Here is a 23883-nt window from a genome sequence, read left to right as displayed (position 1 = left end):
CTTGAATATGGGGCTACTAACATGAGTGGCACCATTATTGCTTGACCTGTTCTGCTCTGCCTTGTTACAGAGCTCATGCCAAAAAACAAATGGCCTCTTATAAATTTTATTAAACATTTACTATTTTAGTATAGTTTAAAAAATGTACTATTGAAATTTGCAATTTATAGGGGCAAATTGCATGGCATGTGAGTTATAGTTAGAACACAAACTCCTAAAAAAAACTATAAAAAGACATGAAAATATTCAAATTAACTAAATGGGTAAATGGTTGGGATAGACACTTTGACCAAGCATAGCATAAATGGCTAAGGAGAACAAAAGCTTTGATCATCAAGACTTTATGGTACAACAATGAAAATGTCATCTTATCAGTTGTAGGTGCTCAGAAAAATGGAGTTACAGTAAATCTGCTTAAGTATGTTGTAAACTACTTACTGTATTGCACATCTTAATAAAGTGATAAGCTTAGCTAAATTCTGGTGGCTCAGTTGCAGGGAAGTAGAAATAAAGACCCAACTTCCTCGGAGAGCTCTTGGTCCCAGATGTCCCTGGTTTGACCTGAAAGAGGGGAGGGACCCCTCCATCCCAGGGCCTGGGCAGCAGCACAGCTGCCAGTGAGGGACCAGCAGCCATGGGCAAAACGGTATCCTGAGTTGCCAAGACAAACACCCTACTTGGGCCACAGTGCAGACCACCACCGTAAGCGGTCCTGGTCCACAAACTTCCGGCTCTTTTTTTCTCTTTCTGTCCCGCTGGTTTCCAGAGGGTAGGAAGAGGCAGAGCCAGAGCCCTGGGGCTGAAAGGAGAGCAGCCAGGAACCAGGGGGAAGGGCTGCACCTGAGAAAGGCAGGCTGCAGCAGGGTGTGTGGCTCCCGGTGGGGGTGAGAGGTCAAGGGGCAGGCCCACGTTCCTGAGCTGATGCTCCAGGGGGGCAGTGCTTGTGAAGGAGCAGAGCACGGGAGGGGGCAGGACAAGAACAAGAAAGTGAGCGGTTGGGGGTGGGGCTTGGGGAACAGAGCATGAGAGGGGAGGTCGGTGGGTGGGGCTTGCGGGAGGGGCAAGACCAAGGAAGCGAGTGGTTGGGGGCAGGGCTTGTGGGAGGGCAGAGCACCAGAAGTTCCTGCCAGAGGTAGGGAAAGGACAAGGGGCGGGGTTGGTACTCTGAGGTGGTTCAGGTCGGTTCTGCCTGGGAACTGCAGCCCAGTGCAGGGCGCAGGGCCCAGCTCCTTCCTTTGAGAGGGCGCTTTGTTGGGTTTGGGCCCCCAGCTGGTCAGGAGCACTGTGGTCCTGTCCGGCACCACAGCTGTTCGGTGTGGGTATGCCCAGAGGGACGCTGACCCTGTGCAGACGCAGCTTGTGGAGGCCGGACCCAGGCGCACCCAGCTCACCAGCAAAAAGCCACGGTAGGGCTGTGGCTCAAGTGGTAAAACTGCCTTGAGCTCAAAAGCTTAGGGAAAAGCTCAGGCCCTGAGTTCAAGTCCCAGGACCAGCACCAAAATAGAAATAAGGAAAGACCACCTATTAACAACTTGCTGAAAATGATACTTATGAAAACTTATCAAAATTCACAAGACATTCAGAGATAGAACAACATGTGAATGGCATATGAAGGGGTGTTTAGTAACATCGACTGAAAAATCAGATTGGAGAGATAACTTTAACAACTCTGAAGAGGAAAGGGAGAAAAGATACCAAAAGGAAAGAGGATGCCTTAGGAGATACAAGCAGTCTCTGCAATTGGGTGTTGAAGGAGAGAAATTTTTTTTTTTAATTTACTATCACAATTAAACTTTGTAAATGGACTACTTGATGAAATAAAGGAATTATTGCTGCTACTATAAAAAATGTGATACAGAGGGGTTACAGATTCTATATGAAAGGGAGTGAGTACATTTCTTGTTCTAATTGTTACCTCTTCCCTCATTTCCCCCTCCCCCTCCTCCCTTCCCTTCTCCCTCCCCCCCAAGACTTGTGCAGTTGGTTTATACGAGGTGGTCTCTAAGTGTTGCTTTTTGAATAGTTTGTCTTTTTGCTCTTTGTCTCTCGATTTTGGTATTCCCTCTTCTTCCCCAGTTCTGTTACCCTTATTTGACAATATATAGATTATTCAGATGTAGTAGAGTGGTAGTGAGGGTACAGCCACAGGAAAGGACTACAAGAAAAACAAAACTAGACAAAGCACTCAGTCAAACAAACAGACAAGGAAAAAGAGAAAAAAAGTAGTACGAGTTCACATGGCATGTTGAGAATAATTACAACAGGGTATAACTCTTGTGTCCATAACATGGAGTTCATTTCACTTGGCATCGTCTTATGTGGGCACATGGGTGTAGCTATTGGGTTATTTTGGTCTTCTACCATGACTAGCATATTCCTGTACTAGCTATTCCCTATGAGGAACACTTCACTTAGTATAATATTTTGATTGCTTCATTTCCTTACAAATGGGCCAGTATTGTTTCTTCTCATGTAGGCATAGAATTCCATTGTGTGTATGTACCACATTTTCCTGATCCAACTGTATACTGAGGGGAATCTAGCTTGGTTCCATATTTTAATGATGACAAGTTGTGTTGCTATGAACATAGTTGTACTGGTGGCGTTAGTGTGGTCTTGCTTGTAGTCTTTTCGGTAGATGCCCAAAAGTGGGGCTGCTGAGTCCTAGGGCAGGTCTATGTTTAGCCTTCTTAGGAACGTCCACAGTACTTTCCAGAGGGTTGAACAAGTTTGAATTCCCACCAACAATGTAGTAGAGTTCCCTTCTGGCCACATCCGCTCCAGTATTTGTTATTATTAGATTTCCTGATAATAGACATTCTTAATGGGTTGAGATGGTATCTCAATGTTGTTTTGATTTGCATTTCTTTTATGGCAAGTGATGTAGAGCACTTTTTCATGTGACTTTTGGCCATTCTCATTTCCTCTTTAGAGAAGTCTTTTTTTTAGGTCTTTAGCCCATTTCTTGAGAGGGCTGTTGGTTCTTTGATTGTTTGTTTTGGAGGAATTTAACTTTTTGAGTTCTGTGTATATTTTAGATGTCAGGCCTTTGTCCATTGTATGGCTGGTGAAGATCTTTTCCCAATCTGTGGGCTTTCTACTTATCTTGGGAGCTATATCTTTTGCCCTGAAGAAGTTCTGCAGCTTGATACAGCCCCACTTTTCCAGCCATTCTTTGATTTATTGGATTTCTGGGCCTTTGTTGAGGAAGTTTCTTCCAGTGCCAAGGAGTCCTAGAGTTTCTCCCATTTCTACTTGTAGAGGTTTCAGGATGTCTGATTTTATTTCCAGGTCTTTGATCGATTTGGAGTTGATTTTGGTCAGGGTGATAGAGAGGGGTCTAGTTTTAGTTTGTGACAGGTGTTGACTCAGTTTTGACAGCACCATTTTTTGAAGAGGCTGTCTTTGTTCCAACCTATATTTTTAGTTCTTTGTCAAAGATGAGGTAGCTGTAGGTCTGTGGGTTCAATTCTGGGACTTCAGTTCTGTTCCATTGGTCCTCAGGCCTGTTCTTGCGCCAGTACTAAGCTGTTTTTATTACTATAGTTTTGTAGTACAATTTAAAGTTTGGTATTGATATTCTTCCTGCACTGTTCTTTCTACTTAGGATTGTTCTTGCTATTCAGGTTTTTGTTTTTAATTATTATTCTATATGAATTTGTGAATTGCTTTCTCTACTTCATTGAAGAATGATGTTGGGATATTGATGGGTATTGCATTGAATTTGTAGATAGTTTTTGGTAATATTGCCATTTTCACTTTGTTAATTCTTCCAATCCAGGAGCATTGGAGGTGTTTCCATTTCCTTAGTTCTGCCTTAATTTCCTTTTTTAAGTTTTTAAAGTTTTCATCATGGAGTTCTTTCACTTCTTTGGTTAAGGTTATTCCTAGGTATTTTATGTTATTTGAGGCTATTGCAAAAGGTGTTGATTTTCTGATTTCAGCCTTGCTCTTGAGGTTGTTAGTACATATAAAAGCCATTGATTTTTGAGGATTTATTTTATATCCTGATACATTGCCAAAGTTTAGGATTAGCTCTAGTAGCTTGGGAGTAGAGTCTATGGGGTTCTTTAGGTGTAGGATCATGTCATCTGTGAAGAGAGAAAGTTTAACTTCATCTTTTCCTATTTGGATCCCCTTTATGTTTTCTTCTTGCCTAATTGCTCTGGCTAGGAATTCTAGTACTATATTGAAGACAGGAGAGAGTAGACATCCCTGTATTTCTTGCTCCTAATTTTAAAGGGAATGGCTTTAGCTTTTCACCCTTTAGAATTATGATTGCTGTTGGTTTGTCATAGATTGCCTTTATTATATTCAGGAATGTTCCATGGAATCCCAGTTTTTCCAGGGCATTTATCATAAATGGGCACTGGATTTTATCGAACACCTTTTCCGCATCTAGGGTTAAAACCATGTGATTCTTTGTCTTGCTCCAGTTGATGTGGTGGATTATAATAGTTGACTTGCGTATATTGAACCAACTTTGCATCCCTGCAACTAATCCAGTTTGATCATGGTGTATGATTTTTTTTTTTATGATATGTTGAAGTCAGTTGGCCAGAATTTTGTTGAGGAGCTTTGCATCGATGTTCATCAAGGATATGGGTCTATAGTTCACTTTCCTTGATATGTCTCTATCTGGTTTTGGGATTAATGTTATGCTAGCTTCATAAAATTTGTTTGGTAGGGAGCTTTCACTCTCTATTTCATTGAAGAGTTTGAGGAGTGTTGGTATGAGATCTGTTTTGAAAGCCTTGTAGAATTCCACTGTGAATCTATTTGGACCTGAGCTTTTCTTGAAAGGGGCATTTCCTATTGCAATTTCAATTTCATTGCTGGATATGGGTCTGTTCAGTAGATTTATGTCCTCTTGATTAAGCTTTGGCATATCAATTTTCATTAAGAATTTGTCCATTTCTTCCAGGTTCTCAAATTTGTTGGCACATAGGTTTGCAAAATATTCCCTTATTATATTTTTGGTCTTTGTTTCTGTGGTGATGTTACCTGTTTGGTCTCTGATCTTGTTTATTTGGGTGTGCTGTCTATGGTTTTGGGGCAGATTTGGTAGAGGTCAATCTACCTTATTAAATTTTTCAAAGAACCATTTCTTTGTTTTGTTGATTCTTTCTATGGTTTCTCTGTATTCCAAGTCATTTAATTCTGTCCTAATTTTAATTATTTGCTTCCATCTATTAGCTTGGGGTTTGGCTTGTTGCTCTCTTTCAAGGAGTTTGAGTTGCTTTGTTAAGTTGTTGAATTGGGATTTCTCCAATTTATTGATGTGAACGCTCAGGGCTATAAATTTCCCTCTGAGTACTGCCTTTGCTGTGTCCCAGAGGAGCTGGTAATTTGTGTGTTCAGCTTGGTTTAGTTCCATAAACATTTGAAATTCTGTTCTGATTTCCTCGATGATCCATTGCTGGTTCAGCAATGTATTGTTGAGTCTTCATGAGTTGTAGAGTTTTCTTTGGTGGCCTTTGGCGTCGAGGTCTAGTTTTATTCCATTGTGCAGGTGAAGATTTCAATGTTTCTGAATTTGTACAGGTTTGCTTTGTGCCCTAACATGTGATCTGTTTTGTGCTGCTGAGAAGTATATATATTCTGGTGTTATTGGATGGAATATTCTGTAGATGTCATTTAAGTCTAAATGGTCTATGCAGTTGTTTAGTTCTGAGGTTTCTTTGCTCAGTTTTTGGCATGTTAATTTGTCCAGAGGTGAGAGTGGTGTGTTAAAGTCTCCGACAATCAATGTGTTTGGATCTATGAGCATTTTTAGAGTCAGTAGTGCTTGTTTGATGAAGTTGGGAGCTCTTGTATTTGGTGTGTAGATGTTTAGGATGGTTATGTCTTCCTGTAGGAGAGATCCCTTTATTAGTATGTTGTAACCTTCTTTGTCTCTTTTTACTGTTTTTAGTTTAAATCAATTTTATCTGATATTAAGATTGTGACCCCAGGGCTGGGGATATAGCCTAGTGGCAAGAGTGCCTGCCTCGGATACACGAGGCCCTAGGTTCGATTCCCCAGCACCACATATACAGAAAACGGCCAGAAGCGGCACTGTGGCTCAAGTGGCAGAGTGCTAGCCTTGAGCGGGAAGAAGCCAGGGACAGTGCTCAGGCCCTGAGTCCAAGGCCCAGGACTGGCAAAAAAAAAAAAAAAAAGATTGTGACCCCAGCCTCCTTGGGGGGGCAAGTTACTTGATAGATTTTATTCCAGCCTTTCACTGTTAGAATATGTTTGCTTTTGCTGGCAAGGTGAGTCTCTTGGAGGCAGCAGAAAGTTGGATCTTGTTTTTTGATCCAACTTGTCAATCTGTGTCATTTAATTGGAGAGTTAAGTCCATTAATATTGATAGTTAGGATTGAGAGGTGATTGCATGTTCCTTTCATCATATCTATCTTTGTAGGGGCTGTGTCTTCCCTTTTTGCTTTACTAATCTGGAATTTTATTGAAGGATGCTTTCCCTGCCTGGATTGTGGTCTTGGTGGTGTTCGATATGGAGGACATCTTTGATAATATTCTGTAATGCTGGTTTGGTGGAGATATATTGGTTCAATTTTTCCTTGCTATGGAAGACTTTTATTTGACCTTCGGCTATGAATGAGAGTTTAGCTGGGTACAGAATTCTTGGTTGGAAGTTGTTTTTCTTTAGGATATGGCAAACGTCATTCCTTGCTTTCCTGGTCTCTGTTGAGAAATATGGGGAAATTCTGATTGGTTTTCCTTTATACATGATTGTTCTCTTTTCTCTAGTGGCTTTAAGGATTCTTTCTTTGGCCTCTTTTGATCCTGTTTTGATTACAGTGTGTCAAAGGAAAGTCTTGTTCTGGTCTGGTCTTTTTGGAGTCCTAAATGCTTCTTGTATCTGGATGGGCCTGTCCTTCTGGATGTTTGGGAAGTTCTCAGCTAACATTCTGTTAAATAAGTTGCCTATTCATTGACTTTGTTTTCTAGGTTTTCTTCAATACCTATTAGTATTATATTGGGCCTCCTGATTGTGTTTTAAAGCTCCTGAAGTGATCTGTCTTGCTTTTTGTTTTGGTTTTGTATTGTTTTTTGTTGTTTCTCCATAACGTCTAGGCTGTCCTCAATTCCTGAGATTCTATCTTCTGCATCGTCCAGTCTGCTCCCTGAACTTACAACTTGGTTTCTTATCTCCCTACCTTCGGATTGATCTTTCTTGATGGCTTCCATGTGTCTGGTAAAACTCTCTTAGGTCTTGTATGGTTCCTTACTTCACTGATTTGGTTTTGGGTGCTGACTCTAATCTCTTTTAGCTGATAGTTATCATTTCATAGGACTCTTTTTTTTTTCTGTTGGAGCTCATATATCGTTCTGTTTGTGGAGGCCATGAAGTCCTGTATTAACTTGCGATTGGATTCATCACGTTCACGAATTATTTTTTGGTTTGCCTCCTCATGCTCTAGGATACTTGTCTGGAGAGACTCAAACTTTTCATTTGTCATTTTTGTCAGCATAGTTGGTAGGGAATTTTAAGGGCTCTCCTCTGGGATTTCAATTGAATGCTCTGTTTCCTGCTTGTTTCCATTGGGTGATGAGTTTCCCTGTCTTGCCATACTTTTTGTGTTTCTTCTGCCCCTTTTGATTTGGAATGCTAGTCTGCTAGCCCCCTTTGGCACAGTTTAGGACCTGGACCAGACCTTATCAGGTCCTGTTGTGCTATTATAGGTACACAGACCTAAAGAGGTAAGTTTTCTGTCTTTTTTTTTTTTTTGGTATAGTAGCAGATTTGGTGTACCCACAAATTACACTTTGGAAGTAAAAATCAACCCTGAGCCCTGTATACAGTAGCTCCATTGTATACCATTACAGTCTTGTTGTTGTTTCTTTCAGGATTGATATAATTGCTCTAGGAACACTTTTGATTCACTCAGATTGACCCCGGATGCCTATTATCTTGCCTACCATTAACCTGGGCTCAATGGATTCTGGAGGTTCTGGGCAGTGGTGCCTCTGTGGTTCTCTGAGGGTTGTGGGTAGACTTTGGGTGCCCTCAGTAATTGGGGGATTATAGTCAACCTGGGGAACCAATCTGTTGCTCCTGAGGCATTGCCAGCAGCAGTGTTCTACCTTGGAGGCAGTGGGTTTTGTGGCACCTGGCTGGTAGCTCTGGGCTGCTGGGGCAGGCAGCGGGTTCTGCTGGGCCTCCTGAGCTGCCTGCAGTGGGTCCCAGCTGGGACCCCTGGGCTGCCGAAGGTGGGTGGTGGGCTTTGGCTGTAAATCCTATGCTGCCTGCCATGTTCCCTGCTGGCATCTCTGTTCTGGCAACAGTGAGAGGTGGACTCTGACTGAGATACCTGAACTGCTTGCGGCAGCCCGTCTGGAGCCACTGTGTTGGTGACTGTGGGTGGTGCACTGTGACTGAGACCACTGAGTTGCCAGGGGTGCCCCGGAGTGGGACCCCCGAACTGGACAGAGACCTGGGTGGGACCCCTGACCTGCCCACAGAGCCACGACTTGGACCCCTGAACTGCCTGCAGAGCTCTGGGTTCGCCACCCCACCCCCCCACATGAATTGCCTGTGGAGCCTCGGCTCAGGCCCCCAAACTGCCTGTAAGGCCCTGAGTTTGACTCCTGAATTGCCTGTGACACCCTGACTGCAACTCCCAATTGCTTTTCACCACCAGGCTGTGAATCTCCAGCTGCCTGTGGCACCTGGGCTGCGACTCCCTAATTGCTTGCCACAGTCTGGCTGTGACTTCAGAATTGCCTGTGGCACCAGGGATGTGACTCTGGAATTGCCTGTGGCACTCAGGATGCCACTCCGCAATTGGCTGCAGCGCAGGTGCTGCTAATTCCAAATTGCCTTTGGTACCCAGGCTGTGACTTCCAAATTGCCTGCCAAGGTCGGGCTGCAACTGTTGAATTGCCTGCAGTGCCGGGGTTGAGACTCCTGAATTGCCTGTGGCACCTGGGCTGTGACTCCTGAATTGCCTGCCAAGCCTGGGCTGTGACTCCAAGACTGCCTGTGGCAAATCCTGGGTGTGGGACCATGGGGTTCCTGAAAGGCATGGCTGTGGGCTCTGGCTGTGAGGATGGATCTGCCTGTAAGGAAATTCCTCCTTCCTGGGCTGGGCTGGCTGTGTCCTTTGCTGGGGTTTGTGGGAAGAGGCTGGGTGCCCCCAGACACTGGTGGACAGTGTTTGGACTGGAAACACAGTCTGTTGCTGTCTCAGAAGTAGTGGCATTGATGGCAGCCTCTTGTTGTATTTACTCTTGTTGCAGGGCCACTCACCCCTCAGAGGTTCCTTCCATCTGGGCAGGGACTCCTTCCCCTGGGCAGAGCTGGGGCTTGCTACTCCGGCACATTTGCCCTTTTCAAAGATGGCCCCTTTGATCCTACTTTCCCCTGGTGCGCTTTATTTCCAGTTTGCTCTGGTTGTCTGTGCCAGGGACCAAGATGGAGATTCACTATGGTGGATGGGGGGAAGGGCTACTTTCCGAATGGCGTTCTGTGGGTGCAGACTCGAGCAAGACTGTCTTTTGTGGAGTGCTCACACTTCCTCTGGTTCTCCAGAGCTTTCCTACTCTGATTGCGGACTATGTCTGTCTTTTGCCATCTGGCGTATTTCTCCCCTCGTAGCTGGTGCATGCTGGAGGTGGGTGTGGATTTGGTTCCGCTGAGTAAGCGACGGGCTGGCAGCAGCGCCACCACCTGTGGCTGAAATCCGGATTCTTGCATCTGCTCTCTTATTTTTTCCGCTTTCTAACTTGAAGCTCTGTATTGTTATACCTGGCTTGGGCTATGACTTTAGAGTTAGAAGTTTCCCTGTAGAAGAAAAACTGGGTTCTTGGAGAGAGCTTAGATAGGGCTCTGCTGCTCTTCCACCATCCTATTCCATCTCTTTTCTATGTATTTTAAGTGATACATTTAAGTAATCTTTCCATAAAATTGTCAGTATTCTACAATGTATCAATTAGATCATTAGACTCTTACCTAATTTCACTTAGGAGCATACTTATATCAATATCAACTGTGTCCATTGAAAAGTGAGAAATGATGTCAAGTGACTACAGAATTGTGTATGAATAAATAGAATGTATATACATATTTTATAGTCTACCATGAGAAAAAATTCTGATATACGATGAGGAATCAACAAAGTCACAGGACATTACATTAGTGAGGTAGCAGTTATGAATATTCACACATTGCACAACTCCATTATGGAAGATTACCTGAAACATCAAATGAATTAAGAAATAATACAATAGTGTATTAAAATCAGCTGGGAGAGAAGAGAGTAGAGAGATGAATACCAATATCAATTTGATGAATAACCATTTCAGTTTGGAGAAAATTAAGAGTTCTGGATATGTATATTGGTGATCATTGAAGCACTATATATACATGTGTGTACACATTTATATATATATATATATTTATTTGTATATTTAAATACACCATTATTTATATGCAGGTAAGTTTACACATATATTCATATATGTGGAGTGTGTGTGTGAGCTGTAGCTCAGTAGTATAACACATATCACATATATAGCATGTGCCAGGCCTTGGGATCTATTTCAAGACAAGCAAAGTAAAAGTTAACATGGCAGCAAAAATAGATTTTAAAAATTTCCAAATATGCTTTGTACAAACTTAGGTTTGATAAACACTCAGAGGTTGCAATAAAGGAAAAAACAAGTCCCTTAAATGAGAAGTGAGTTAGAAGTGTTTTATAACTTGGGCAATAAGATGTGTCTGAGATCCAGAGTGAGGGTTTCTGTGATTCCTGGTGTTGGGAGGGCTCACTGGAGCTGTGAGACTGAAAATTTAGAAAAGACAGGTAATATTTTCAAGAGGCAAGCATTTTCAACACATTAAATTTTTAAGCAACCAACTTAAAATGTAACATATAAGGTTAGTTAGAGTCTAGGAGAGCCCATTGTATCACATTTACCAGGCAGAACTAAATTTAGTCAGAGTAGGATATACAAAGTAGGGAAAGTGAATGCTTCCGAACAGAGTGTACTCTACCTATGATGGAGATGTGCTATGTCAGAGAATATCCTTGAGAAGAAATGAGTGTCCTTATATCTGCTTACTTGGATGCCATAGGTGAGGTGAGATCTGGCACCCACATATCAAAGATAAAAATGTCTTTTAAATTCTTGGGGGATTGAAGAAGACATTATTTTCTTACCTTCTGATATATAGAGAATCAAATCTTTCACTTACCCAATAAGTTGTGCATTTTTGTGAGTGTGAGGAAAAAACTACTATAGAAAAAAGCTTTCAACAATGAAAGAAATCATTTGATTTTATAGTTTCTTATTGTAAGAAAAACTCCCACAAAATTAGCATTACTATTTAAATCTCTGTGAATAGAATTTCAGAATTTCATTATCATCCGACAATCCGAAATTTAGATACGCTTCCTATCTATTGTCATCTATTTCTTTTGTCTATATTTGAGACTGCAATTTCTTTTGTTTGGAAAGTTCTTCTTGGCTAATTCCAATTTGGGAAGTATTAATTGAAATTAGTAGCTTATGTAAAATTTTGAGTAAATATGTACTTAGCTTCTTAGACTATTGATTCAAGTACAAATATATGAACCATTTCTTTCAAATCTATGTATGTTTATAAATTGTAAGTTCTTGGCAAGTTGGGTCACTATAGTCCTTAATGAATATAAAAAAAAGAACTAATACATGACCTGAAAATTAAGAAAATGAAAGGAAGGCATGAAGTGGAAGAGGTAGAGGAGAATGTTTAAAGGGGTGACATTGATCAAGAGGCACTGTATTTATATACTGCTGTTGAATAGCAACTCCTTCAAACAAATACTTAAATAAAATAAAAACATATTACAAAAATTAAAAATGAAAGTAACTAAATAAATACTATCCTAATGGGGGTATTTTATCATATGTCTATATGTATATCCATATCTATATGTATATGTCATATATGTAACAAAAGGAAGCTGACTCAATTTTATGTCCTTGTTAGAATAATTTCTAAGACAGATGAGAGATTTGGCAAAAAGCCTCATTACTTTCACACAAGTGATTTTCTATATATCAATTGGTCGATAATATAGTGCATAACTGATGTTGGAAACTCTCCATTCCTGTGGTTCCTTCTGGTAGGCCTGCTTAACCACACCAGAGCACATCAAGTTCTCTTTGGGATGGTTCTTATTATTTTCTTCACCTCCTTAGCAGGCAATGCCCTTATGATTTGCCTCATTCACTGGGACCATCGGCTCCACATGCCCATGTACTTCCTGCTCAGCCAGCTCTCCCTCTTGGATATGTTGCTCATTTCTACCATGATTCCAAAAATGGCTGCTGACTATCTGACTGGAAAAAAGTCCACCTCCTTCATTGGGTGTGGTTTGCAGATCTTCTTCTTCCTCACACTGGGTGGTGGAGAATGCTTCCTCCTGGCAGCCATGTCTTATGATTGCTATGTAGCTGTGTGCCATCCACTGAAATACTCTGTTCTCATGAGCTGGCCATTGTGTCTGAGAATGACTTTAGGGTCCTGGCTCCTGGGGGCAGCTGATGGCCTGATGCAGGCTGTGGCTACTCTGACCTTCCCATTCTGTGGTAGACGCGAGATTTACCATTTCTTCTGTGAGGCTCCCACAGTATTGCATTTGGCCTGTGATAATACTTCCTTATTTGAGTATCTCATGTACATCTGCTGTGTGTTGATGCTCCTGTTTCGTTTTGCCCTCATTCTGACTTCTTATGGTCTGATCCTTGCCACTGTGCTCTGCATGCCATCCACAGATGCCCACCAGAAGGCCATTGCCACCTGCTCTTCACACCTGGCTGTGGTGAGCCTGCATTATGGTACTGTTATTTTTATGTACGTGAGACCCAAGACGTACAAGACAACTAATTATGACAAAGCTGTGTCAGCATTCTACAGTATCTTGACCCCCCATGCTGAACACCCTCATCTACAGTCTGAGGAATAAGAATGTCAAAAGTGCCCTGAGAAAGTACATGGTGCGCTTTTACTAAAAGTTTTTTACTTTTACTAAAAGTTTTACTAAAAGTTTTACTGAAAGTTTCATCTTTCCTCAGTGTACTAATTACATAGATAGAGATACATATGCACATATATTAAAGATATTTACATATAATGTATTCATATATCTTATAAGTATTATGTTATATATTAAATATTTATATATCTTTATTCTACAATTATGACACATAATACATAATTATTCATTTTATATTATTATACAGTGTGATGTAATTATGTATACTTTTATATGATAATTTTATACTATACAGATATTATGATTATATATGTGAACATTTTTATATATAGTATTCTAGTTGAATTTCACAGAATATTTCTTCCCTTATCCACAGGAGAATTTTTTTCAGTATGGTTAGTGGGTACTTGAAACCCCTGAGTACCATATCCTCAGTAAAAGCTTTTTTCTTCTGCAGATACTATCTATCTGCCCTGTGGCCAGGAACTTTCCAAGTTGAAGTGAAACAGTGAAAGCAGCACAAGCCACTTTTCCCTCATGGATACATTTGTTATTACTGCAGATTTTGCATAAGTTTACCCAGTCTGCCTGCTCCTTATTAAGTGGTGAATTTTCATGTTTTCACTTTAAATACCTACTTTACATCCCTCTTTGACATATGTGAACTACCATGCCAGCACTCTTACTTTTGCACTTTGTGGCCATTAGGGAGCAATTAAAGTTTGATTGAACACAATCACCATGAGACTATGTCAGCAGAGCCGATACCTTCCATGTCTACTATGTGACTGGCAGATGTGCAGGGTGTGTGAGGAGGAGATGTTGAAGAAAGTTTAGTTCACATCTGATTTGACAAACCAGTATTGTCTGTACTTTCACTGTGCTCTTCTAAAGACATGGATCTTAAATGAATAACTTGTTTATTTCTGGAGTTTTCACCTTTTTCTTTTCTTTTTTTGTTTTTGTTTTGTTCAAGTAACTGTCGTGGGAATTTAAAAAAAAAAACAAACAAAAAAACTCCAGTAAGACGCTGGCTTATGTGCATGGATAGAAATATCTGTCTTTTTTGGTTTCTCTTTGTTTTCTGGCTGCTATTATTTATTGTTTTCTGTTTCACTTCAAACTGCAGAGGTCATTATAGAGATGCTCTTGCTAATCAAATTGTGTTCTCGTAAATACTGTTACTATATTGGACTCAAATTTTTCTACCCTATTTCCCAATGGATTTTTACTTAGTGTGAACCAGCTACTCAAGCAATATTATCATTTGCTTCAAATAAAGGTATGGTTTATGAGTATGAGAATATTCCAGTCCAAGTCTTTTTTTCTCACAAACTACCTGTACTTGTAACATATTCAATGTCAGAAAATACATCCAAATCTTCAAAAGCCATTCCAAGGTCTTCCTAATGAAAATATTTTTCACAGTCACAGCCATCTGTTAAGACTTTAAACTTCATCCTGTGCTTTGTCCTATTCCAATTACTCCTATCCATGGAAACTTCAAGTAGTTAACTTTTTTTGTTTTGTTTATGATTTGTATTAGCTTTAAATTCAGAGCTTCATGGTAGACCCACAGCATTTTGCCACTTAAGCTATGTCCAAGTTCTAACTTTTTAGGTCTTTTTAAAAATAAGGTCTTATATTCCTGCCTGGGTCCATGTAGACTGTGATCTTTCTGTTTATACTTCCCTTATAGCTGGGGTGACAAATGCCTGTCCCAGATATAGTTTTCAATATTGAGATATATGCTTTCAAACATTTTACTTGGGATGATCTTGAGCTTCAAACCCTTTGTCTCCATGTCAATTGTCTAGGGTTAAAAGTGTGAATAACCACCATACTGAACATGACACAGTTGTTTTTTAATAAGTTGTTCTTTCTCAAAGATTTATGTTTGTAGAGAGTCCTCTACATAATTTAGTCATCTATACTTTATTCTTTTAAGTTGCAGTTAGATGGAGGGGGTAACAGTGCTCGACAAGAAATGTACTCATTACCTAATTATGTAACTGTAACTCCTCTGTATATCACCTTGACAATAAAATTGAGTTAAAAACTGAAAATGAATTTTAGTTAGTATCATCTTCTTAGCTATCACCATCTGTTTAATCATTATTGGTTGATGAATAGCTGGATAATTTATAGTTTTTGTATAAACTCCTTCCAGATCAGGTTTGTTTACATAGTTCTGAGTAGATGTTTGATGAATTGTATACCAGATCACTTTTTGAAAGTGGCTGTTGGATTTTATGCTTTCACTAGTAATTCTAAGGAGGTCCAGTTACTCCAAATATTATCAGCCTTTTTATATTAATAATTATCAATAAAGAATCAGTAACTACTTTTCCATTTTTATTGTATTTTCTTGCTGTCATATTTAATTAATTTTGTGTTTTTGTCTTAGAATACATAAGAACAAATCCTGTGAAGGTTATGTTGATATGGATGGCGAAGAAGGAGAAGTAGAGTAACACAGAGATTTATCTGATCAAGGTGAATATTATGCCAATCTATATATTTCAAAATAATTCCTCCTTCTGCAAAACTAATTGATGCTAATTAAAATGAAACAAAAATTAAAAAAAAAAACCTTAAACATGTAGTTCCTTCTACTGCAAACACAATTTAGTCAATTACTCATAGGCAATGTAAGACATTTAAATTACTATGGGTTTTTTAAATAAGACTATATACTGAAATGTTGCTCACTCATATATTTTCGACCATGTCTAAATTCAGTGTCCAAAGATTAACTCTGTTCATTTATGTAATATCACTGCCATTTTTCACTTGAAATAATACATGTTAATTGTTTTACTGAAGTATACATTATGACACAAAACTGTAATTCTCTTTGAGTAAATATTCCATTAAAAATGAACATTTTCCAGAAACTAAATTTTTTTCTGAGCAATAACACATGAGATGAAGGATACAAAGAGGTTCTCCAAAGTGAGATTTAAGGGTTCAGAGTATGTCTTTTATTATTTTCTGGTAAATTAAAAGCCTAGAATAATTTAAGGTAACAAATCTGGCACACATAAAAGTTATTAAATCTACAAGGGAATGAGTTATAACACACACACACACACACACACATATATGTAAGTATATATACACATATATGGCACCATTCTAAAATATATATAAGCTTTATATATGCCCTCTAAGCATGAAGCAATTACATATAAATTATAAATATTTAGAAAATTATTCAATCAAGACACTTAGGGACTAAATTTTATTTCTTTATATTGGCTAATTTTGCTGTCATTGAATCCATTTCTTCATTTTTTCATGGTTAAAGATTCTTTTTAGAATCTTTTATTTTAATTGTAAAGGTGATGGAGGGGATACAGTTACATAAGTATGGTAATGAGTTCATTTCTTTTTCGACACTGGTACCATCTCCCACACGTTTTCCCACTTTCTCTCCACCACCAAGTTGTAAAGTTCATTTCTAACATGATATCTTGTGATTTTTTTTTTTTTGCATTAGTTCATTGTTTGTCCTACTGATTCCATGAATCCTTTTTGCTTCCATGGATCAGATAGCTTATATACACGACAAAAGGTGCTGAAAACTAAAAAAAGAACAAAAGAAAGAAAGAAAGAAATAGAAATAACTGCCAAATAGTACATAATACAATCCTCTTTTTTTAAATTTTTGGAGTTCATTTTGATATGCTTCATTATATATGGACATATGTGTCTAGTGGTTGGGCTATTTTCTCTGAATATTGCCTTTTCTGTGTCCCAGGAGGGCTGATATTTTGTGTGTTAATTTTTGTTAAATATTTGGATTTTCATTCTGATCTTTTTGATGACCCATTGGTGATTCAACAGTGTATTGTTTTGTTTTGTTTTGTTTTTGCCAGTCCTGGGCCTTGGATTCAGGGCCTGAGCACTGTCCTTGGCTTCTTTTTTCTCAAGGCTAGCACTCTGCTACTTGAGCCACAGCACCCCTTCTGGCCATTTTCTATATATGTGGTGCTGGGGAATTGAACCCAGGGCTTCATATATATGAGGCAAGCACTTTTGCCACTAGGCCATGTTCCCAGCCCCAATGTGTTGTTCTATCTCCATGCATTACAGGATTTTTTGGTGTTGAGCTCTAATTATATTCCACTGTGGTCTGAGAGAATTCAGGGAATAATATTAATATTTTTGAATTTGCAAAAATTTGTTTTGTGCCCCAAAATCTGATCTATTATGGAGAATGAATGATCCATGTGCTTCCGAGAAGAATGTGTATTCTGATGTTGCTGGCTTAAATATTCCATAGATGTCTTTTAAGTCATTATTTCATTATTATATACAACTGTTCAGTTCTGAGGTTTCTCTGTTGAATTTCTACCATGTTAATCTATGAAGAGGTGACATCCGTGTGCTAAAGTCAACAACAATCAATTTATTTGGATCTATGTCTGTTTTTAGGGTAAGTAGTGTATGTTTGATGAAGCTGGGTGTTTTAACATTTGTTGTATAGATAATTAGGGTAATTTTATCCTCTTGTAGGAGAGATCTCTTTACTAGTATGTAATTGCTCTTCCCACTAATTTGAATGTGATGTCCATTTTATCTGAGGTTAATATTGCAACTCCAATCTGTCTATGGATGTTTTTTGTGTGGTAGATCTTATTCCAGCCTTTCACTTTCAGAGAATGTTTTTGTGGGTGAGATGTATCTCTTGAAGATTATAAAAAGATGGATCTGAAATGGAGTGACCCCTGAAACAGAGGAAGATCAAGCTTTGGTTCAGCCCATGGTTTGTTTATTAAGTGAAATGACCAGCCAGGGCTAACTCAACTTGGGAGTGAGTAGCTCCAAACCTCAGTTGCAGGGGGTTTATAAATGCAAAAATCACAAACAGGTGTAAGCAAGCTAATTTACAGATGCAGAACTTAGCCATTATTTTTCAAGCAAGCTAGCATACAGAAGCCAGAGTTTGCAATTAACTTTATAGGACAGGTGTAGTCATAAGCTGTTTTTCTCCTTTTGTTGTGCAGCTGAAATCCATCAATCATTTTGTAGACGGATTCCAGGCAGGCTATCTGGTGTTAGACCAGGAGGTAGTATTGAGGACAGCTTGGAATCTGCAAAAGTTACAAAATTTCCTGAAACTGAGAATGGGCAGGGTAGGTACCAGACATTCTGAAAACTGTGCAAGTTTAGAGTCAACTGTGACCTAACCACCAAGAAACTCCAGGCATCCTTGCCCTAAAGCAAATTAGGGTCCTATGCTTGCAGATCTTGCTTTTTGATAAAAGTAGTTAGTGTATGTCATTTAATTGGAATGTTAAATCCATGAATATTGAGATTTTATGCTTTAAAAGACTCAAAGAAAGGTTTTCTATTCTTGTTTTCCCACCTCCTGGACCTTCTCTGGTCATAGCGTCCCGCTTCCCATGGGGAGCTGAACTGGTTTCTCAAAATGTGGCTTCTCAGATAATCTGTGAAAATTTTGGTTTTCTGGAAGAGTTTGTTTTTTGTTTTTTTGTTTGTTTACTATCTAACCACGTGGTTCTAGAATATAGGCAAAATAATATCATTTGCCACTGGAATTCTGGAAAACTTACATGGCCAATTAAAGAACAATTCTAAGCACGTCCCAAAGCTTGTGCACACTGTCTGTATGTGTATGTATGTCTGTCTATGTCTATTTGTTTGTAAAACTTAAAAACAAAACAAAAAACAGGTTTTAAACCCAAACTGATCATGTTTGGGTGCAAGCAAATGTGTCTAAGAAAAACTCCAAAAGATTCTAGTCAACTGTACATCTAATCCTGACAATTCTTCGTTATAGACTAAGATTTTGCTTCTCCTTTTTTTTCTTTTTTTCCCTATGCTCTCATAAACTCTTTAAGACCAAGGGACCAGAGTCATTTTGGAGCAACTGCACAAATGTGACTATTAACCTAAATTTTCCTGACCCAAAATTAACATTTTGCTTTATAGGATGCAGGTTGACATGTGTTCTAGCTGACTGGACCGTGGCAGTCTGTGGCTACAGGAAGCTGCCTCCACAGTCGGCTCCCAAACTGCCTGGCTTCACTACTAATGATTCTTTATTCTCTCTCTCTTGCATGGGAAACAACTCAGGGAATATAGGGGTCCTGTGAAGATTTTATCAGGCCCATAGTGATACTACCCTGGCTCTGCCTGCCCCAAGATTAGAGTTGGGTTTATAGCAGGCCTATCATGACAGAGTTGCAACCGGGACTTATTCCAAGATTAAAAGTATCAGAGTTGTGTTTGGCGACCACAGGGTTGCATTGGGGTAGCATTGGTGTCTTCTCCCTCCATGACTCACAAACTGTCCTGGCTGCTACAGAGGGCAGACTTGGTTGGCCTTCAATCTGTGTGGATTTTGTGACTAGAAAGATGGTTAAAGGCCCAAGCCTTAATGTGATTTCATGTAATGGCACATGGAAAATCTGTTTAAAAATGCATTTAACCAGTCTGTGTAGAAATTTACAGGCAACCAGCAGGAGGTGTGACCCAGATGCAACCCACCTCTCCTGCTGACCTGCTAATTTGGGATGGAAGACACAGCCACTCACTTCCGAATAACTGAAGCTGAAACTTTTATTGTTATTCATTTGTTTTCTCTCTCACCTGCCAGTAAGGTAAGGTTCATATTTGAGGTCCTTATTAATTTACTAGTCAGAAATTGCAGATTAAGACTTCTCATTTGCATACTTTGCATGATTTTCAAAAAATGTCTGAGAGATATTAATTGGCTTCACCCTTATCTTAAATTATCCACAGCTGAATTAAAACCCTTATTTGATCTATTAAAGGGGGACACTAACCCAATATCTCCCGGACAAATGACAACTGAAGCAGCTAAAGCCTTAAGCATAGTAAATTCTGCTATTTCTTCCCAACATGTAAATTAAATTGATTACTCAGCCCCTTGGGAAGCATATATTTTATCTACACCTCATTCTCTAACAGCGGTCCTCTGGCAGAAGGGACCCCTTTTATGGCTTTCCTTGCCTGCTACTCCTTCAAAAGTGTTAACTCCCTATTATGAATTGGTAGCCACCTTAGTCCATATGTGCCGTGTGGAATCTTGTAAGTATCTTGGATGAGATCCACAGGTTATTTATATCCCCTATACTTTACAACAGCAAGAATGGCTTTACATTCATTGTAATTCCTGGGCCATTGCTTGGGTCAATTTTATGGGCATAATTTCACATCATTATCCCTCCAACAAATTACTTCACTTTGCCACTTCTTACCATTAAGTGAGGGCAATGCTATTACGGATGAGGCTACTCAAATTTTTCTCACTCAAATTGACTTAGCAAAGCAATCACATGCTGCCCACCATCAAAACAGTTGTGCCTTATGTCAGCATTTTCATATCACACGTGAGGTGGCTCATCAAATTGTAAAAACTTGCCCCAACTTTACTACCTTCCTACCTGTGCCCTCGAATGGCATTTAGTGGCCAACCATGTTTGGCAAATGGATGTTACCCACATTCCCTCTTTTGGATGGCTCTGCTTTGTCCATGTTACCATAGACACCTACTCTAATTTTATTATGCCTACTCCTCTTATCGAGGAAGCTAGCAAACATTGTATCTCCCATGCCTTACACTGCATTGCTACTATGGGACTTTCTAAACATATTAAAACTGATAATGGTCCAGGATATGTTGGACGAGCTTTTCAGACTTTTTGCAAATTTTACGAAATTGTTCATGCTACAGGAATTCCCTATAATCCTCAAGGTCAAAGGATTGTTAAACGGGCCAACAGTTTGTTTAAACACCAAATTTCTAAAAAGGAGGGGAATTATACCCCCTCTTTCCTGTTAATATTCTTTCTCATGCTTTATTTGTACTAAATTTTTTTTAAAATTTGTGCTGCAATGGCCTTTTCAAAGCACAGTGGTTCTGGGAAAAGAGAGAGCAAAGACCTTTTGCCCAAGTTAAGTGGAAAGATCCTTTAACAGGTGCTTGGCATGGGCCCGATCCAATATTGTCATGGGGTTGAGGACATGTCTGTGTTTTTTCACAGGATGAAAATGATGCCCGCTGGCTACCTGAGGGGTGCATTCAGATTGTGGAAACTCATCAGAATGGTACAAGTGCTGACCCACTGGGCTTATGTGCCAGATCCACCGATTGTGCACCCTGTGACTTGGGAAGGATCTGAGGTGATCATCCATGTCAACAGATCAGCATATGGTACAGCTCCAGATCCTTTTGTCCAACACGTTAAAATGGGACACTTTGCAGCTTCTAGTTTTGGAACCCCTTTATGTTTCACAACTGACTCCAACAGTTATATTCTAGGCTGCACTGTAATGCGATCCATGAATCATAGAATTTGACTCCTGATAACAGTCAAGTATATAATATACAAATGACTTCATTGCCTACTGGGTTCCCTGTATATGCTAATTCTACATTGTCCTTCATGATACATCGCTGCATCAACTCTTCTCAAATTGTAGAATCCACGGGAGAACTGCACCCCATAAAGTGAAGACATGATCATCCTTTTATAACCAATATTTCAGGAACTAATTCTCAACTGATAGACTGGTCCAGAGCCAATCTGACCAGCAAGTACAACCCAGGTCTGTAGTGTATGAATGGACACCCTCAGCATCATGTCTGGATGTTAGTGGCTTCCCTAAATATTATCTCCTGGCCCACTTCTTCTTCTTTAAAAAATATTATGAGTTGTGTAATACCTCCTTAGGCCAGTATGTATGGACCTTTTAATATTTCTATAGGCGCCATGTATTTCAATGTTACTTGTACTAACTGGTCTTTTACAAATTGTTTGTATAGTGGTCTTACTGATTCTGTAATTGTTATTAAGCAGCCTCCATTTGTCATGCTTCCTGTGAACATATCTGAAGCTTGGTATGAAGAAACAGGTATTCAAGTGTTAAAACATTTAAAAGAGCTCATGCATCCTAGACGATTTATAGGGCTATTGATAGCAGGCATTGTAGCCTTTATTTCCTTAGCTGCCTCTGCTGCAGCAGCTACTGTGGCTTTAACACAACGTGTGCAGACAGCTCACTATGTTAATCAGCTTGCTCATAATACTATGCGAGCCCTGCACTTTCAAGGCAGGATTGATGATAAGGTAGAACAAAAATTAGAAGCATTGTATGAATCTGTGTTGTCTCTGGGAGAACAAATTCGTGCTTTACAAACTTTGCAACGGGTGCGCTGTAATGCTGGGTTTGACTTTATCTGTGTGACCTTCCATAAATATAATGGGTTGAGCTATCCTTGGGAACAAGTTCTAGCACATCTAAATGGTATTTGGCACCATAATAATTTGTCCTTAGATCTCTTTCAACTCCATAGGCAAATAGCCGGACTAGAACAAGCTCCGCCTCTGGACTCTGAAGTGGCAGAAACAGCAAAAGAACTGTTTGAACAACTTCAACAGTATATCCCTTCCTTGACTAATGTTAAGGGGCTGCTAATGACATTGCTCGGCCCAGGGATACTTTTGCTGATGGTTTTCCTATGCCTTCCTTGCATTGTACTCATATTGCAAAACTCTTTCATGAGTTTAGCCAGGCAGCTGCATAAGGTCAAGCTCCAAGTGAATGAATTTTCCCCCAGAGGAACTGCAGCTAGAGACGGATTTGAGGGCGGGACCAGTTTGACTGACCTAATACAGGGCCTTCAGCTTTCCTCTGAAGAAGTTCTCGATGATGGGTATGGCAGGCTGGGTGACCCACTCCACCTAAGACAGGCGGGTTCGCTTCTTTAAACAAAGATGGGGGAGTTGTCGGGAGCCAAACTTGCAGCTAAATTCTTCCTGACCTCTGGCTGTGTTTTCAAGGACGTGCAAGGACATGGCTTAATGGAAAATTGGAAATGCTTTACTATGTCTGTCATGAGTCCATTCTTATGTTAACCAACCTCACCCTGTTTTAGCTACCATCAGGTATTGCTCTGGGGTCCATTCTTATGTTAACCAACCTCATCCTGTCTTAGCTATGTCGGGTATTGCCAACTCCAAGCCTTTTGTGTTCTGGAATTTTAAGCCTAGGCTCTTTCCTGGTTTTCAAACTGCATATAACCTAGAAGTTAATAATAAACCTAGCTGCAGTCTTGAGTTACAATCTTCAGATGTAGACCTCCCGAACCCCATACTTCGACTCTTGTCTTTTTTCTCTTGTCTTGTATTTTTCCTTTTCTTTAATCCTCACTCCCCCCCCCCCCCCTCATTCAGGATTCCCTCTTCACTGCAGGCTGGTTCTGGCAAAAACTCACTATCTTTTCTTAAATATAATTTAATGATAATGGTTGTATGCATTTCATTGTATACCCAACACCCAGGTGGGCCTTGAACCTGCAACAATAGTCACCAGCACTCAGTCAATCAGGCTAGGAGTTGTTTATTTAGCTGTGCACAGCATCTGACTGACATACCAGGGTGGTTACTAACAGCGCTGGGCCTCACTCAGTAGGGCTGGGCTTTTAAAGGCAAAAATCACACGTACCACAAACAGGTGTGCATGTAATAGCAAGCAGACATACAGAAGCAGAATTGGCTGTTAGTGAGCACAAATAGTGATTGTGATTCTAGGAAAACTCTGACAAAGTAATGAACCATTTAAGCAAACAAAATACTATTTCTTTAAATCTTGGTTCTGGGTGTTACTGGTATTTACTGAGTACCTATTTAACTTATTTAAAACATGCTAATGGAGTAACTATTATGCTTGATCTCTCACCTTTATTATGCAAAGTTCAAGCAGCTCTAGGTCAAGCTGTTTTTCACTGACTTGAGATAGCTCAGCATCTTTAGCATCTTTAGCTAAAGGTGAATTTCTTGGTCTGGATGTCTCCTTGGGCACAATAGGTAGGAGAATCTACAGAAGACAATGTCAG

At 39.7% G+C, this 23883-nt stretch overlaps 1 protein-coding gene across 1 annotated transcript; it reads left to right on the top strand.

The window, feature by feature from the left end:
• Positions 1 to 12161: 12161 nt before the first annotated feature.
• Positions 12162 to 12959, top strand: LOC125359836 (olfactory receptor 2T12-like). Its single transcript, XM_048357714.1, has one exon. It carries the CDS (start codon positions 12162 to 12164, stop codon positions 12957 to 12959), a length of 798 nt encoding a protein of 265 aa, XP_048213671.1.
• Positions 12960 to 23883: the final 10924 nt, after the last annotated feature.

Source organism: Perognathus longimembris, chromosome 11, assembly GCF_023159225.1.
Source record: "Perognathus longimembris pacificus isolate PPM17 chromosome 11, ASM2315922v1, whole genome shotgun sequence".
Lineage (NCBI taxonomy): Eukaryota > Metazoa > Chordata > Mammalia > Rodentia > Heteromyidae > Perognathus > Perognathus longimembris.
The sequence above is the reverse complement of the archived record's forward strand: the minus strand, read 5'-3'. Positions and strand labels throughout refer to the sequence as shown.